Source organism: Panthera onca, chromosome A3 (assembly GCF_046562875.1).
Source record: "Panthera onca isolate mPanOnc1 chromosome A3, mPanOnc1 haplotype 2, whole genome shotgun sequence".
Taxonomy (NCBI): Eukaryota; Metazoa; Chordata; class Mammalia; order Carnivora; family Felidae; genus Panthera; species Panthera onca.
Genome location: NC_138341.1, coordinates 100,573,412 through 100,592,387, shown reverse-complemented (window position 1 = coordinate 100,592,387; position 18,976 = coordinate 100,573,412). Strand labels below are relative to the sequence as shown.

General features: G+C 35.2%; 2 protein-coding genes across 4 annotated transcripts in view; one reads left to right on the top strand and one right to left on the bottom strand.

Moving 5' to 3' along the window:
- Positions 1-18,976, top strand: part of MACROD2 (mono-ADP ribosylhydrolase 2) — a 2,034,677-nt gene that overhangs the window by 350,811 nt on the left and 1,664,890 nt on the right. The window lies entirely within an intron of this gene.
- Positions 4,328-18,027, bottom strand: FLRT3 (fibronectin leucine rich transmembrane protein 3). Of its 3 annotated transcripts, XM_060611748.3 has the most exons (4): positions 17,784-18,026; positions 15,812-15,948; positions 8,883-9,647; positions 4,328-7,879 (listed from the first exon to the last, which is right to left on the bottom strand). In XM_060611748.3, exon 4 carries the CDS (start codon positions 7,834-7,836, stop codon positions 5,887-5,889), a length of 1,950 nt encoding a protein of 649 aa, XP_060467731.1. In that variant the 5' UTR covers positions 7,837-7,879; positions 8,883-9,647; positions 15,812-15,948; positions 17,784-18,026; the 3' UTR covers positions 4,328-5,886. The 3 variants fall into 3 exon arrangements, with proteins under 3 accessions (XP_060467731.1, XP_060467726.1, XP_060467735.1); XM_060611743.3 differs by lacking the exon at positions 15,812-15,948; XM_060611752.3 differs by lacking the exons at positions 8,883-9,647; positions 15,812-15,948 and having other exon boundaries at positions 17,784-18,027.

Genomic DNA, 18,976 nt, shown 5'->3' with positions numbered 1-18,976 from the left:
TAACTGTGATCATCTGCTGGAGTCCTAAGTGCAAGGCCCTCCTCTGCTCTATTTTTCTGTTTTGTGTGTCTTTCCATCTGGGAATTTGAATTCCTTTTGGGCCCATCTCTTAACTGCTTCCCCTGGGCCTACTGCAGTCTTCCACTTTTGGGTTCTAACTCCCTCTGTATCTGACATTTTTCTTACCATTCTTTCCATGACCTTGAATTAATTGACATCTGTTCCCTGAGGATTATACCTTCCCTGTCACTATTTGATGAAAGTTTGGTAGGGGAGGGGTGTAGAATATAGGAAGGGACTTTCAAAATTTTTTTTTTTTCTCTGTCCCTGAAAGATCACTTCCTGAATATGTTTCTGTCACCATTACTCAAAAACCCTTTCTTAGGAAGTCCTTTTTTTTATATCTGTATCACCTAATCCCATCATCATCTCCCTCCTCTTCATCTCGGGGACATTTCCCCATCTTCCTTAGGACCTGTCTTACAAACCTTACCCTCTTTCCAACCCTTTCCCCACTCTCTCCGTAACTTTGTCCTCCTTGCTGGTAACTCTTCAAAAACTGCAGCTTCTCAGTCACACTTTTACTTCAGTCATCTTAGACTCACAGCATGACTTGGACCACACCTCTCCTGCATCCCAGTTTTCTTCTATCAAATATGCTCCCTGTTCTCACTGTAGATTCTTATCTCTATACGCCATCTTATTCCTAAGGACAGTAAATATTCCCCTTGGTATTCACTTCCTTTCCTTATCTATCTTGATCCCTTCACCCTCAAGACTTCTTAAAGAGTAGTCCTGATCACTGTTTCTGTTTTATCTCCCATTATCCTGTCAATATCCTAGAGGCTTTTACCTCTTTACTCTGCTGACACTGCTTCAAAATCCCTGGCTATCTCCTCCTTTTCTATTTTAAACAGTGTCCTCTTCCAAATCTAAATTCCAGACTACCTTTTGACATCCTCCTTTTTTAATATTTGTAGTTCCTTGATTTTATAATATTCTCCTTGTGATGATTTTCCTCCTTTTTAATTGCCCCTTTTTGGCTTTTGTTTTTGTTTTTTTGACTGCTCTCTGTCTTCTGTCCCCATAAAGGGTGGGTGTCCCTGTGGCTCATCTCTTTTCCCTCCCTCAGCTCACTTCTGTTGCTGCTGTCTTCTACCCTCTCACCTTTAGTAATAATGTGTTAGACTGTTGCGGATCTCTTCCCATACCCTCGTTTCCAACTTACCAATAGACATTTCCAGATGGATAACATAGAAGTATTTTAAAACCTAATGCAATTATAATTTATCATCTAAGCTGGGTCACTAGCCAGTGTAAGTCTATACTGTGCATATGGTCACCTGTTCAAACCTAAAATGTACAAAAAACTTTGAGATTTTTTTCTAGTAGTTTTCATCATTAAGTGCCTTACCAACATTCTACTTACCTGGCTAAAAGTCATCACCTTCAATTTTCATTCCTTCCTCAGTTCCTAATTCCTAGGAATTCTACCTTTCCTGTATCTTTGAATTATACTTTTTTTTTTCTGTTTTTAAATCCCATTCCACTGGTTAGGCCCTTGTTTTCTCTTGCCTGCAATACTGCATGTCCTTCTACCTTGTCCTCTTACTCTCCGTTTCTTTCTTCTCATTCATTCTTCATTCAATATTCCTTATTTCTACAATATGTCCCTAAAGTACACTAATTGTTTACATAGCTGCCCAGAAACCATTGCCAAAGCATATCATCCAGACTTCTTAGCTGGAATTCAACACACTGCTTACATAAAAAAGCTTTTCCAGCCTTAACTCCTTTATGAACCTTGTATTTCAGCAGACCTATTGGCCTTTCCCCAAATACCTCCAAAATCCGTAATCCTCAGTTGCATCAGAATCACTTTTGGAATTAAAGAAAACTTAAAAAAATTGTTTTTTAATGTTTATTTATTTTTGAGAGAGAGAGAGAGGGAGAGAGAGAGAGAGAGAGAGAGAGAGAGAGAGAGAGAGACAGACAAAGCACAAGCAGGGGAGGGGCAGAGAGAGAGAGGGAGACACAGAATCCAAAGCAGGCTTCAGGCTCTGAGCTGTCAGCACAGAGCCCTATGTGGGGCTTGAACCCACAAACCGTGAGATGATGACCTGAGCCAAAGTCAGACACTTAACCAACTAAGTCACCCAGGCACCCCTGGAATTAAAGAAAACTTTAAATGCCCAACCTTAATCTGAGAGATTTAAATTTAGTTGATCTATATTGAAGCCTGGTTATCTTAATAAAAGCTTCCCCAAGTGATTGTGACCAAAGCTGGCATTGAGAAACATTGTCCCTGTTTTCCTATCTCCATGACTGTTCACCATTTTCTCTACATGGCCAGTATCTACTCTTCTTGTTTTCTCTTTAAATATTTTCTTATCCTTCAATTCCAGCCCTCATTTTACCTCCTTCATGAGATCTTCTTTAATCCATCCAGATAGATAGTTATTTTCCTATACTGCAGTTACAGTAGACTTTCATTAGATTATATGTTTATGCCTTACATCCTCTAGACAGGATACTTCTTGAAGCCAATGCTTCTGCTATTTATAATGTAGAAATCATTCCATATAGGTCGTTGGCTGTTGAGATTATTTGTAGAGAACTTTGAAGTTCTTATCAAAGTGATTGATAAGCATGAGTTATTTTTTGCTAATTTAACCAAAGGTCCAAAAACAAAACACAATAGTTTTAATTCTAAGACTATGCTAAATTAGGATTTGCTAATCATGCTAAGTAGGAGAAAGGAATTAGAACTTTAAATGCCACTATTGTTTTCAGCAGCAGATGAGCTAATATTAAAGTGAATTCAGTGATAGATTGGTTCCTTGAACACCCACGACTCAGGTGCTTTAAAGCATATGGGTCTCTTTGGATTCCTCAGGAAAACTGTCATGTTGGCATATAGCTATAAAATGTGCTTTACTCAGAAACTGTAGTTAGTAAAGCAAAGTTTTTTTACTAGTTCATTTGGCACAGGGGAATACTTTTAATAAATAGGCCTTGCTGAAAGATAGAGAACAGTGTTGTTTTTAATAGGGAATGAGAGTGTAAATACAGTGATTTAATGCAGTTACAAGTGGCTGCATCCAAAAACAGTTTTTGATTTTTGTCAAACATTCAGCAAGGGAGTGATTTTTCCCTCTTTTTTTTTTTTTTTTTTTTTTTGGTAGCTTCCTCAATAGTATTCTTGTTAAATCTATAAGTTGTATATTCAGGATGGGATTTTTCTTTTTCCTACAATTTTCTGTTAGTGCCTGATCAGTAAAAATTGTGAACATTTGTTTGGGATATATGCATATGTATTTATAATAAATTTAGTGCCCTTTAAGGTAGATATTTGTATTTTATCATTTTATTAAAAGGAGATACATATATATATTTGTTCAGCAAAGCATTTGGGTTTCATAGACCTAGGAAAAGAATAAACTTTTACACTGTTGTTGCTATTTATATTTCCTGATATAAAACCCGTTTCTGATTTATCCCAGGTAAAATAATTAAAATGCATGTATTAGAACACACATAAAATTTCCTGTGCTCATGAAAGATGCACTAATTGGAAATTAGTCAATATAATCTTTTGGCTTTTGGCTTATTATAAACTCATAGGTTTATAGCGATATAATGGAATCATCCTTTCTGGCAGCACTGTAGCTGAACTACTTAAAACCTCTGGAAGCAAAAGTCAAACTTCCTTCACAAAACGTTCCCTATATTTAAGGTTAATCACATGAGTCTTTGCTAAGTTATTCCTAGAAAACAGGTATTCTTCATAACAAGAAGTCAAAAGAGATAAACTTATTGGGAAACATATGTAGATGGCAAATGAATAATAAATAACATTTCACAGGCCGCTGGAGATGTTTGTCAGTGGACTAGCAAAAGCAGAAATATCTAACAAACCTCTGGAAACACATGGTAAACTTTCTTGATCATAATAGTAGTAACTTAATTTGGTTGAACATTGCGCAGTTTCCATACATATCATCTCATGTAAGAGATGAGAAAGTGGTTTGCTTTTAATTACATACCTAGTAAGTGATAGATCTGAGATTTCAAATCCTGTAATGCCAACTCATACTACCAAAAAGCTATTAAAAAAAATATTAGTTTTTCAAAGACCATTTTAAAAAGTATCAGTAAGGACAATGGCAGCAACGTAAAAAAGACTGAAAGATCACAGAACCACTTCTGAAGTTTTCCATCTTTGGAGTGAATAAGCAAAATAATAGTATTCCAAAAGAATGATAGAAAGTTAATTTGTTCATGAAACACTGAACTCTTTAAAGTTAAATGATACACAAGCTCGAGATATTGCTATATATATATTTTTATTTGTAGTCAACGTTTATTTTTATGCCTAGAAAAATACATGGGGGTGCTTAGGAATAATGTGCTGGGCAATTTGCTACTTTAGTGATAGTAACATAATCCCGAAAAAGCAAGCACGATTATTTTGTACTTTTTTCTTGTTTTATTCAGCAATAAGACGATAATTTTTCATATTTAAGGAAGTATGAAAAATTTGTCGAGTTTTAAAAGCTGAATACATGTAGCATTGGATCAAGGCACATACAAGACTGGCCAAAGGGCGTACAATGCACTTTGGTTTTTTGTTGGAAAAATAAAAATCATGGCAACAGAAAAATGATGTGGTTTTTAAACAAGTAATAGCTCACAATTCAGTAGGAAGCTAGAAAGAAATGTTACAAGTTCATTATGTAATATGTGGAAAACTGTGACAGTAATGGGCAGTATTCTTGATCATTGTGAAGGTAAATTGAACTTTTATGTACAGTGTTAAAACATTTCATATAAACCAGATCTAAATTTGATTTCTAGTAGTTATTTTTCTTTTAAATTCTCCCTTTTTTAAAGTACTACTTTCTCTGCATTGTTGAGGGGAATTGCTTATGGGTACACTACCTTTTTAAATATGTATGTTTCTCTTTTGATATCATTTATGATAAAAACATTATAAACATTAACAATTATATCTTTAGAATTCACTTTTCAAAAATCAGGATGGTATAGGCAAAACCAAAATGCAATTCTGGTGTTTGTGTCATTACACTATCAGAGTCTAAGATTTCATATTTTCCTAAGTATAAATTCCCCCCTAACTTAAGAGTGCTCTTACATTATTCATTTTGTGAAGTCCTTTATTCTCAAAGCTTTGTTAACAGTGGTTTTAACAGCAGACTTCACACTCCTTTATGCCAGCGGATGTATTCTGTTCAGAAGATATGCGTATTTTCTTAAAAGTATCTAATTTGCTTAGAGTAAAAATGGAAATATGCAGCAAGTTTGATATTGCCCATTACGTCACATATTTTAATTTATTGAATACCACTGGGATAATACAAATTTAATAGTTGGAACATTCTTTCATAACTATTTTTTGAACTTTAAGTTTTCTCATTCAGCCAGGTTTTCTTTTTTTACATTTCATTAATACCAAAGTGAAAAATGGCCTGTGCTTATACTACAAGGATCTCATGTGAACTCAGTCCTGATTGTTCAACACAGCAAGAAAATTCACTTTCACAGTCAACAAGTCATCTTACTCAGTAGAACACAAAGTAAATGGTTTATAACTTCAATATTTGCAAGGAAAATACAGTACAAATTACTAAAAAATACTAAAATATAGACTTGTGTTCAGGCATCTCTACTACATCAATCGCAGCAGTAACCTGAAATTTGAAACTTTTAATAAAAAGTTCTTAAATATAAATTATATGGCAAATGTACAGTACATTGCTTTTTTCAGTCTTTTTTTCCAGTGTTTTGCAGTAGAACAGGGTTCCTACCATCATCTCCCTTAGGTTTAAAAAAACCGAAACACAGTCAGCTACAAGGCCTCCAGCATCATGAGTGTGAGTGATCTGAGTCTGGAATACCACTGTCTCTGTAGCTTCGGTTACTACTGCTTTCACTGTGATTGTTTTTGTACAGATTCATTCCATTAGGAGGAAATATGGTGTGTATTACAAATTCCTCCTTTGAGATTGGTTCATTGCTTATTGGTAACATCTGAAAAGAAGTCTCCCTGATTTCCAGGATGGAGTTGTCCTTCTTAGTGCCAGCTTCCGCATAGTCATCCTTTCTTCTCCTCCCTTTGCTGTACGCACAGTTCCTTGAGAAGAGTGATCCGTTCCTATGAACGTACCAGCACACTAAAGCAAGAAGGGCAATGGTGACCAGGGCCACAGCCCCACCAATGATGGCAGCCAACGGTAAATTGGGGTTTTTGTAAGGTTCTTTCTCTTGCTCTCGATTAAGGGTGGTTGTAGGGTTGTACATTCGAAGGGGTGCAGTTTCAGTCTCAATACAAACAGGGGCTTCATCAAATAGGTAGAGGTTACTGGTTTCCATGGGAACCATGCAGACTCGATATGGCGAATCAGGCTCCAGGGCTGTGACTAAGTATTCATTGCGTTCCCCTGTTACGATTGTTTCTGTTATAGATCCAAATGCTGGGCTATGGCCCAGTTTGAGCCAGCTGAGTCTTAAAGCAGTCATAGGTAGGACAAGTTTCCAAGAGATATGAATCGTGTCAGAGGTGACAGATTTCACAGTAATTATAATTGTTTTTCTTGCTGGACTCCCTGTGGTTCGCTGATCTTTAGTGAGCTTGGGGTTCTTAATGTCTGGTTGTTTGGTCACTGGAGCTGGCCACTGTCCTTGAGCAGGATATACTGTGTTAGGTATTGCAGTGGTTATCTGAATGGTGCTTACCACTGCACTGTCCTTACAATCGAACAGTTCCGCATTAAGGTCCTTGATAGCCATCCCCCGAACTTTTTCTGGGGCTTGGCACATAAGCCCACGCACATTGACCTTCATAGGTAGTGACTGTAACCAGTCACGTACCCATTTCATTTTGCACCCACAATACCAGGGATTGTTGCGAAGAATCAGTTGGGTTATATTGTCCAAATCATCAAAGATACCCTGAGGTAAATTACTTAGGTTGTTATTGGACATGTCGAGTCGATACAGCTGCCTTAGATAAGAAAAAGCATTTGGGGGCACCCGATTGATGTGGTTATCTTGAAGATAAAGCTTCCTCAGGTTTGTGCCTGGAAGGTTTACTGGTGCAGCAGTCAGGGAATTCCGCACCAATGACAGTTCTGTTAAGTTGACTAGGTTGAAGAAAACTTTATCACCTAAACCATGGTTGTTCAATAGGTTTCCATCCAGAACCAGGCGTTTTAGGCTAGTGAGACCTTGAAGAGATGGTGATGAAATAGTGGATATGCGATTATCATCCAAGCGTAGTTCTTCTATAGTCCTGGGCAAACCCCAAGGGATTGTGCTGAGGTGATTACGGGACAGGAAAAGCAGTCGGAGATAGTTGCTGTCTCGGAATGCCCCTTCTTCAATGCTAACAGCAGAGACAGAGTTATCATCTAAATGTAATTCTTCCAGATAGGGAATTTTTGAAAGTGAATCATAAGTGATAGTCCTTATGTTATTTTCTTGCAAATGTAACTCTTTTACATACTTTGGTAGGTTGGTAGGAAATTCATCTAAACTGTTGTGGTATAGGTATATTCTTTCTACTTTTAGCAAGTTTTTCAAATCTGAAGGAATTCCAGCGTTATTTATTTGGTTGTTCTGAAGGTAGAGTGTTGTAGCATCCTCTGGTATTCCTGTTGGAATGGATGTCAGAAAGCGATCATTACAGTAAATGAAACCTGCATCACAACGGCATACAGATGGGCAGGATTTAGCCATAACTAAGAGAGGTGCCACCTGAAGGAACAGCCCAATTTTAGTCCAGATGAGGAAGATGCTCCAGGCTGGGCTGATCATGGTCAGCACTGTTGAGGTCTTTGTACACGGTACTGTCAGAGCCCTAAAATGGAGTGAGTTAAAAGAAAGACAGAAAACAGTCAGGTTGTGATACTTAAAATAGTGTTCAAAATATATGTGGAAACTAAAATGTGTAATCACTTTCAGCTTTTTAATTTTTTTTGCATGCTTAGGGTTTATTGCTAGCTTACAATGAACACCATCCTATAATCTCTTTACCTTAAATGTTTGTAGTATTTAATTAAAGAATATCATGTCCCAAGTCCATTTGCTTTTGAAATGTTAAATATAAAAGTTTTACTGAGAATTCTAAAGCACTTTCATAATGTTTGATATCAGTTCTATAGCCAGTCACTGACCAAGCTACTCAATTTTCTAATTTTTTCTTAACATTAATAATGAATTGAAACATAGGAATATGATTTACTGTACTTAAAGATAATGTTACTGTTTTTAAAAATCAAAATTTGATGTCTACTTCTTAGGTAGACTGTACATGTATAGAAATGTGTAGTAAAAAAAAAATCTATCCTCTTAATATTCAAAGGAATAGTCAGTTAAATACCTCTTAAGACCTGAATCCTACTAAAGCCATTCATTTGTTTTGATTATTGATGTTATTTTTCTTTGATTATTAATATTAAGAATTGTTTCATTGGTATTTCTAACAAGAAAATCAGAAGGAATCTTTTTAATCTATTTTAAGGGAGGAAAAAAATACACAGCTAATACATCCAGCTAACCTAAGTGGAAAATTCCATTTCATATTAACCTAGGTCACTCTTTTCCCTTTTTTAATGTTTCACACTACATGGCTTAATGGCTTTGTGCAAACTTTTCATTATGTTCTCTTTCATAATATGTTTCACAATGCATTTATTTTTCTTCAAGTTCTAATCTAGGATATGGTTCGACTTTCCCCATGGCTGGAGAATTATAGATTTGTACTAATCTACTGTGTAATATGAGCTCTTCTGTACCTTTACATATTAATTAGCCTCTATAATTTCAGGCATGAAAATAAAACACTTTAATATTTTTCCTACCTTATTTAACGATGTGAATAAATTTTGCGTGAGTGAAAATCCAATGCACATATATTATTTTCCTGATGAGGGGCTGGGAATTAAAAATTCTTGTTCAGTCCTTGGAAATGTTCTTCACTGTTTATTCAAGTAATCCTATGCCGCACACACCTCCAGATCAGGCTCGCTGTTGTCAATGAACATTCCAGCTGCAGTTCAGCATGGTGGGCAAGCTCATTAAAGTAGGGACCAGAAACAATTCAGCTTCCTGTTACTATGTAGAACACATGGCTTCCTATGTACTTTTTTTTTTTTTTTCTGATAGAGTTTCTGTGTGAAGGTTCCTTTTGTGTAGCTTAATTCCCTTAGTAGAAATTGCTCTCTTTGAAATTCTTATTGGCTCTTCTGTGCAATGTGGTCAGAGATAGTAACTTCAGATCCTCATGAAGAAAGCCATTCATGATGCTAAGACCTGTATAGTAATAGGTTTTTCAGTCATTTACCCCCCACCTTTATTCCTATACAGGATTATCCAAGTATAAACTTTGTACAGTAGCTATATCCTGAGGTATGATTACCTGCTGTGAAATAGCTATTTCCAGCTTTTGCTTCTTGCTGCTTTCTCAGAATATCTGGTGCAGTCACGTTATACAAGAACAGGTATTCTTTTTTAAGAGGTATAGAAACTTAATTCAAATATTCTTCATGGGGGAAAAAAAAAAAAGGAAGCATACTAGATTTCCTTTACATTTCTCTTCCTTAAAATATACTGGGTATGAGCATCTCCTGTGAAAGCAAAGGTTTTAATAAACTATTAATAATGAACTTTTAATATGAGAGATTTCCTAGAAATTTAAACTTAACAGTTCTTTCTTTAAGCAAGAAATCTTTCATCATAGTAGTTGGTGAAAAGGATAAGATGACCTGTTTGTTTTTTACTTCGCAATTTTGCTATACAAATAAAGTAGGAGCTGAAGTTGAGATTGTCACCAAACAGATAATTTCTACTGTTAACTGTTAATGTCACTTTGAATTAAACACAGAAGCAAAGCGTCATTCAAGAACCAGTAAGTGCCTTCCATGGCTTTTGAATTCATGTCAGGTCAATCTTTAGAAGTTCTCTTTTAAATCTTAGATATAAAATGATAAAACGTTTGAAAAGAAGAAAACAAGTGTACAACAAAGAGGTGAGCAAATACGTAACAAGGATTTTGACAGAAATGCCATGGTAACTTTTAAGAGATTTCTGAACATGGTTTTACAAAGTCATACAATCTACAATTTAAAGAATTGAAAGGAGTTTGCTTTAAATCTTTTCTTTTGATTTCTTCGGTGCCCTGTTTAATTCTTCCTGTAGGCCTCAATTTTCCCAATTGTAGAATGTGAACCTCATCTCCTTTCTCCTTAGAGGTATTTCTGAGGACTAGTTGATGATCTCGGAACTCTAGTTACTCAGGTATTCTTGGCCAAAAGGTAGCATAGAAGTTCAGGTTACTATTAGTTTTTTAGGGGAATATAATTTTAATTTTCTTTTAGCAAACTGAACTTGAAAAATCTGTATTTGGAAAAGAAAGGACACTATGTCAATCTATCTCCTTATAATGACCATTCAGAAAGCATAACAAAATCTGACAAGGCATTTCTCTCTAGATTCAAACATGAACATGCCAATTTCCAGTAAGTTTATTTGTCATTTCTGAAAGAAGACTTAAGGCTTCACCAAAGAAACCAGTGATTTTAATGATGACTGCTTTGTCCATTATCTAATATCCATGAAGATTTTTTGGGGTGGAGGTGGGGAAGTATGTAGCATCAGTATCTTTTATGCAGGATGACCTACTCAGAGGCTTTCTGTATATGTAGGGAACATTAGGGTGTCATGGAAATATTTGACCCTGAAATTAAGGACTTACAGTAGAAATAATTTGCTTCTCCCCTAGTAATTACCTAGCATCCAACAAGGATAGCATCTGTTCCAGAATTCAAATGCTACTGGCAGTGAATGTTAAGGCCAAAATTTGTGTTTCTGGTTCTACTTGAAAATTCAGTTTCTTTTAGTTTGCCACGAAATACCAACCATATCATAGAATGCGTTAACAGAAGGAGACTTAAAAAAATTACAGATTCATTTAATTTATTATTTAAGCAACTTGAAACAAAAATAGCAGTTTGCAGATGGATAAAGTAGTCTCTAGTGGATATTGCAAAGTGCCCACAAAGGAAAGTTTAAATGACTTATTTGTTTAAAGTGGGGTTTTACTGTGATGCATTTAGGGCTTTGCTCATTATTGTTGAATTTCAATGGTGTATTTTCTTGAAAACTTTTGCTTTTGTGGAATATGAAAATGAAAAACCAAGTTGTTGAAATTATGATTACAAAGTTATTTTAAAAAGTATCTGCTGTAAATGTTTTCTGAGCTTGAAAATTATTCAACATTTAAAATAATGTGGTTAATTTAAGTTTAGGAAACAATTACTTTTGTTAAATTGTATTTGAAACTAATTAAAAACTATTATACAAAATCACTGATGAGAACCTGCTTAAAATGTTACCAGTAGTCAGGCATTTGTCACATGCCACAACACACTCTATATTTGAGGAGATGAATCTGATGAATGAGGATTTAAGAACCGATTGTTCCTCAAGTCAGGTTAGCCTAGAGTATGTCCAAGATGCTCATAATGATAACTAGTGATAAAGCTTGTATTTAAATGTGTTATGAAATCAAGCTCTAAGAATATGTATTGATTTTCACCTTTTTAACCCAGAAGAAAAAAAAAAAAGAAACCTAAAATGGTGTGAAAAGAAGAATAATTTGTTTATTTTTCTGGTTTTACATCTGTAAAACTGCTTCCTTTGCTCTGTTTGATAGGCAAACTCACATTGCCATTAGTACAATAGTGGTAATAATGTGGGATTAACAGAAAGCCTTAAATCTCATTAAATTCTTGTAAAATGTCATTTCTCTTCACCCCAAGTTGCATTAAAACTAAAGGCAAAAATAAAAAGCACCTTTCTCTGGAGAGAATACTCTTAGAAATGAAGATTCCCTCACAAATTCCTTCTCCTTTTACTTAACCTCAGAACAGTTCAATTTGTGTTTGATTGTGTTTTATAGTTTATGTTTTATATCTTTTCCTTCCCTTCCCTTTTAAATTTGAAACTATAGTGATAGACAATTTTGTTTTGTTTTGCTTTGCATATTAAAGGCTATAATAATCTATCTAAAATAAGCGATGCTGCCCCCAGTGCTTACACTTTCCTTTTTCTGAGCTGGTTCTACAGAGTCGCGCACATAGAGAAACTGTAGTTGATTGTGAATGGTAACAAGAAAAATGAGCTCCACTGGTATGGACACTATGACCAGGTTTCCACAACATCAACTTCAGAAGTCTTTATGTCTGCATAGACTGGAAAAGAGGCCATTACTTCTGAACAAAAAGTAATCCATCTTTTAGAAAAATATTGTTATTGGGGTAACTTGGGGAAAAACATAAATGGACCTCTGGTTACTCAAAGAAATGTTTTAAAACTATTTTTTAATGGAATCATTACTAAGCATATAGCATTTAAAACTGTGACAAAAAGAACAACATAATCACCTCACGGATAAATCAGATTTTTAACAGGGATCTTTCTCTTCAGTTTCTTCTAATACAGAAAAATTGTGGAGTTAAAAGAAAATTGCATTTATAATGTAATCATCAGGTCTGTGAAAAGCCTCCAGTTTAGTTCTATGATGTAAGAAAGTATTAAATAGTAAGGATACTATCTTTTTGAGATATTTTAAGAAAATTAATATAATTTAAGAAGTTTTATCTGAATAGAAAACTGGTATTTACATACAGTCAAGGATTTGGGGCAATGTACATGTTTATATGATTTCTTCCCTGCTACTACAATATGTTAGAGGTAGGAATGTTTGAAATGAGAAGGTATTCTCATGTTTTGATCACTTAGATTAAGATTATATGTTGGTAACTTCCTAAATCCTTTATTTGTTGCCTTTAATTTAAATTGATTTGAAATCATGGCTTATTTTCAAAAAATCTTATATTGAGTACAGAGTTTTTTGAGATTTTAGTAAAGATTCTTTTTAATGATTTTCTTCACATAATCCTATCTTAATGGGAGCTTAAAAAATTTTTTTTAAATCTAAAAGAATTTTTAATCCAAGTTAATTGTGTTATTATTTAAATAAAACCTTGAGGTTGAAGAAAGCACATGCTTAATCGGACTTACCCAAGTCTGTGAGTATTTCTAGGTAAATTGGAATTTATATAATCATAGAGTTTTGGAAAGTAATTTATTTATGAAGGCTTAAAATGTTTTTTGAAAGCACAACAAAATGATCAACCTGTGAATGCCAAGTCTTTGTAAAGACAAATGGTATTTAAAATAAGCTACATATACGGTTAAACTGAACAACTGGAGTACATCAGGTTAGTTGATAGTGACAGCAAAATGCTTTCTAAGCAGCCTGACTGGTAGTTAAATTTTCCACGATCATCAGATTTCAGGAAAGTTCCAATTCTTTTGTTTAATGCCAGGCAAGCAGAAGGACCTCTAAGTCCCCTCTTGAGAGCCATGAAGTCTGAAGGGTTTGCTGAGCAGCAGAGAAGCAACCGTGCCTTTTCAGACTTGGTTTTATCTAGACTATTTTCTAGTCTGAAGACGTTGTGTTTTATTTATGTAAAACTGAGGATAAAAGTTCCAAAGCAAAGGATTTTTACTTTGTCCTTTTATGTTATTGGTTCTTTTCTCTCCATAGGCTTGTGATAAGTAAATCCAATTCTGCTTCATTTATTTTGGTTTTTAAAGTTAAATCAAGCATCCTTAAAAGAAAAAGGCAAACTAGGATGTTATCTTTCATCATAGTGAATGCTTTTTCCTTTTGTCATATTTAAATCCAGATCAAATGAATTGGAGAACCAAGACTTGTGTGAATGAGTAAGACATGAATTTAGAGGGAGGTAAATGTGAGCAGAAGAGGGCTTGGGGCAGGGAACATGTTTTACGTTTGCATTGACCTTTGAGCAATTGCACTTAAAACTGTACCTATTAAAATCACAAATGTTTTCCCATTGCAAACTTTAAAGCTCCTTTTTCAGAGTTGTGAGTACAGTTTGGTAGATGTGCTTTAAATTTCTAGTATTCAAGTTTCTATACACTAATACAACAAATGTTTGGGTCTACTGTGCGCCAAGCACTGTGCTCGTTGGTGAGAACATCTCAAATCATAAAACACTTTTTTTTTTTTTTTCGTTTCAGAGTAGGGTATTACTGATGTAAAGCAAATGAAGAGGAAGAAAATCAACAACACATAAACTGATCAATCCACAGTCCAGTGGCACACTTTTTAAAAATAGTATTTAACCAAATGTGGTCTGTGGGTTTTCTTTTCAAAGTTGCCACGGTAACTTGTGCACATGAAAAGTGAAAGAATAAAGAACAAAAGCTGTCATTGTCTCATCAAGTGAGAGCAATTTCTCTCTCCTCTCATTTAAGGAGACTAATACCTGGAGAGAGCTTTTTATACATTCCTGACATTTAATTTTGAGTCTAGGAAAAAGATAATGCATATGCAAAACAAATGCAACTTTAGGTGCTGCTTACATTATATTTCATTCCTCTTTTACTTAAAATCTGTTTTCTCTGGAGTTCTTGTCAATAGACAAATCAAAGTGCTGAAACCTGCTCTTCTATGCAATGTAAACATGGCTTTCCAAACTCTTTTTTGGTGTCATGTCTCACCAAATTTAGTGATGTTGATTTGCAGTTTGAAACTGGAAAATGCTTTCTGAAATGTATATTCCTATATTGATTCTTAAGAGGAAGAAGGCTTTTTTCCAGAAGACATTTACAAACCGTCTCGTTGGAAATTGGGTTGTTGACTTATGATAAGTTCTGAAATGGTGGAATGTTAGAAGAAGTCGACAAACAGCCGTTTTTATGCTCTGAATAGGAAAAGGCAGTTTTGAGAATTAATATTGCTGAGAGATTTACTGTAGAGTTTTTGCCCACTGGGGGGTGGTACACTCTACCAGAACAGTGCTTTCAGAAGCCGCAAGTCAGATGTTGGCTGCTGCCGGCCAGTTTTTCTCTGGTTTAATTACAACAAAGCCTCCCGTTGAGAAGAACAGTGAAGGCCTCTAGGGCAAAAGGTGGGGGGTGGGAGGGAAAGGGGACTGAACGGAAAAGGAGGGAAGAAATTACAACCTTTGAAAAATTACTGAATTTCATTTCCCTCATCGATGTCATTTATGGTAGTCTTCATTTGACTTTCAACAATTATTTATAATGCTATAAATACACTGACTGAATAAAAATATTTAAGGTGATTTAATTCAGAATTTTTAAGTTAGCTCTGCATCTTGCCATTAATCACATTCTTTGTTATGCAGCCCACCCACCTTAATAAAGGGGGGAAAAGTTAAGATCCACTGAAATTTTTCTTTAACTGACCAGATTTAATTTAGTATTGGTATAACATCAAAAATAAAAAGCAGGAAGAAAAAACATTCATATAAGGTTAATACAAGGCAAGTTCTCTGCTACTGATTTTTGTAGGGTTTTAAATTGCTCAAAATAATCCAGAAAGAGGAGGAAGCCTTAGGGTGTGTGGCCAAGAAAAGCACAGACGAATCTCTCTGCAGTGCACTTGCATGTTTAAAGCTGATAATTGTATTTTTCATCTGGAGACACTGAGTGTTCATTAGGGTCTGGTGTCCCTAGGCAGGAGATGCTGAACATAATTGGAGTTTCTATTTGATTGGGCAATATAGTCTAGAGAAGAAACTGGGGTAAAGATAATTAATAGCTTGCTAACAAAGTCTGACAGCCACAAGATTTCAACCAAATTTATTTCACACCGCTTCATTTAGCTCTGAAAAAGTTTTGATAGAATTGGAGGCTCCTTAATTAACACTTGAAAGCAAAAGAAACATACCTTCTATTTTGCGGCTACATTCAGTTATGACAAATTTTCTTACTGTTGTTCTTCTTTTTGTAAAAACTTTATTTGTTGCCCAGTTATGTATTTCACAAGCTTTAATGTTTAAGGAGTGTTGAGTTAGGCATTTGAACCTAATCAAAATTGATTTAAAAGGGGGTGCAGAGAAATGAAAAGCCCAATTAATAACTGATGGTTAGTATTAACAAGAGCAAGATTAATGAATTCATTATGTTTATTCATTCAATAATATCTTTGCTGATTCCTGGATTTGATGTGTTTTGGCAGTGCTCTATTAAAAAAAAATGGATGAGATTTTCCTACTTAAATTCATACAATCACGTTTTTGTAACCTTGTTTTTTATTTCAGGCTAATAAACATATGTACGTGTGAAAGTGTGTGTATATGTATATGTGTTGTGTACACACATATTTGCAAACTAAGTAGAATGTCTCTGATTTAATCTTCTTAGAGACTAAATCCTGGTATGTTATTATTAATATTGGTAGTAATGGTAGTATTAATATTTTGTGGTACTTTTAAAGGATGGATTTCTTTCTTTACTCATTTCAGAAGAGATGAGTATCAATCAATCATCTGTCACTTTGGGGCAAGCATAAATGGTTCTGTCTTAAAACAGACAAATTAATTCTTTATGTTTCAAGCTAGTCAGGATATTTGTATGCGGTTCGGGATAAATGAAAGGCATTGCTACATCTGAAGCACTTTTCTAGTGGCTAATTTATTCATGTTGTTTCCTGCTAATAAAATAACATATATGTGCATTTTAGAACAGATAGATTTAAGAAAATTTAAAATAGCTAATTGTTAAAGCCATTAGAGGATTTGGTTCCATAATTGGCAAATATCAAGGCTTTTTTTTTTATTTTAAATAAATAGATAAAATAATCAATCAAATATCAACCCCCAGATGTTGAGAAAATATAGGCCTGTTGCACTTTTTACCTCTATGCAACCATTTTGTTTCAGACCTAATTCACTGGGAAAAAAAAAAAACATTTTTTTAGAAGATATATTTAACTACTGTTTGGAAGCTTTGCTGTATGAAAGCATTTCTTTCAATATAAAATTTTGCTCTTGTAAGTTGCAAGTGAGTGGATACTCTGCGCATCCCACTTGATGAGGGCTCTACTAATTTTTGTTCCTCTTGCCACCCCGAACTCACTGCATACATCAGGCACCGCTTCCACGCTGAGCTTTGTTAGTTTTTCTGAGTAGGCTTTGCCAATTACTATGCTAGTCACATACTACATTTGCCCAAGCAATGGATTTTGGCATTCTCCTGGAGCGGGGGTATGGTTTGGAAGAAAGTCTCCCCCTCCTCTGAGCTGAAGTCACTAGTTGAGATTTGCAAGCCTGAAATGCTTGAAGCAGCTCTGGCAGGATAGCAGTGCAAGCTTTAAAATCTAGGTGTAGCTGTTAATCCTTACAGAGGCACAGAAGTCTCCGGGAGTAGCTCAGCTAGCTGTGAGCAAGATGTATGCTTTTCATGTACTGCGTACTCATGGGCAGAGGGATTATTGATTTTCTTTCACAGTTGTAAAAACAGCAATTGGTGATCATACCACACATACAGTACACACCAAGTTAGCAAGACCTTTTGCTTTCCTCTCTGTGAAAAAAAATCTGCCTTGTATTCTTCAATATATAACGTTTAACTTTCCAACCTAATGTTTTCCATAAGGCTCTTATACAAATAGCAACTATACAAGGCAGAAAATAGCTATTAGTTATTACTTTTGAATGAAAGAAGGTTTTAAGAAACTTCTTGCATTTGTCTAGCCCAATTTTTCCTTGCTGGCTCGCACACACATATTTTGCTCTTACTGGTGACAGAGCAAACGTTCATATTTGGATGCCTCACAGTACCAACTCATTTCTGTCTACAGAGTAAAACCAAGCAAACTTTCTGGGACAATCTTAAGGAAAAACATGGGAAACACTTACCAGGAAGACGAGAAAAAGCAATCCCATGTATACTGCCGCTATAGCTGTAATTCCACTGACTGTGAACTGGAGTAATAACCCTCCCCCCTCTCCCAAGCTCCGCGTCCAGTCCACACAAAGCCAACAGCAGCTGCAGGCAGAGCTTGTCCTGCTTCGGATCACTCCTACACTGAGGAGTGAGTGAGGGAGAGCATTCCAGTTTACTGCACACAGCCCACCTCCAAGTCTGAAGTTAAAGCTTCACCTCGCAGTGGTTGAAGAAGGGGTGATGTCATAGATGGGCAGGACTTAGCCGAGCTCTTGTTCAGTGAGGTAACTGGATAATCAGACAGATGAGCTTTGCGAACGCTAGAGGGAGTGAGAGAAGCCAAAATGAGGCGCTCAGCCTGCCAAAGCGGGGATGCCATTTGGTTTGTAGGCCGGCCTTTGGAATCTCAACGTTTTCTAAAGTTTAACACAGCAAGGTAGTGGTAACAAGCTTATTAAAAAAATACGAGCATGTTAGAAGGATACTTATAAGATCATAGTAGAAACACTTAGGTTTTTTTAATTTTTGAACTATGTGTATTAAAAAATTAACCAAAAATCATATTATTTTCATTATTGATTAGTTCCAATAGCATTGGAATTTTGAAGGCTCTTAACTCTAACTGTGAATATTTATTTGACAAATGAGTAGAAGGCAGGTTCAAATGAATAACTGATTTATTTAAGGGAAGGGGAACAGGCATGCCAAATGGTAAAGAACTTTGAAGGTAACTAGTCCTTTTTTCTAGAGGTAATGAGTAATTTATTGTTCTGTATATGTTTTAAGAAATGAAACTATTTTTCACATACTTCCACTATTTGTCCATCTCCTTTGAACCTAGTAGATATTAGGTTTTTCATAATTAGGGAGCCCTCCCTAAAATGAAAAGTTTTAGAAAAATTAAATAGAGTCTTTTCCTTTCTGATATATTTTTGCTGCTCTAAATATGGACTAAAATGTAAACATCTTAAGAAAAACCTTTCAGGGTGGTTTTGCTTATATTAAAATGATTTTATTTTAATTTTGGTACACGAATAAACACTGGACAATTGAATGTGTATGTCTAATTAGCAGAATTATAGACATTCATATTCAATTATGATTTTCATAGACTGATTTCTTCTGTTTGGTCAACAATTGCTTTGGGGCCATAGTTTTCCACTAA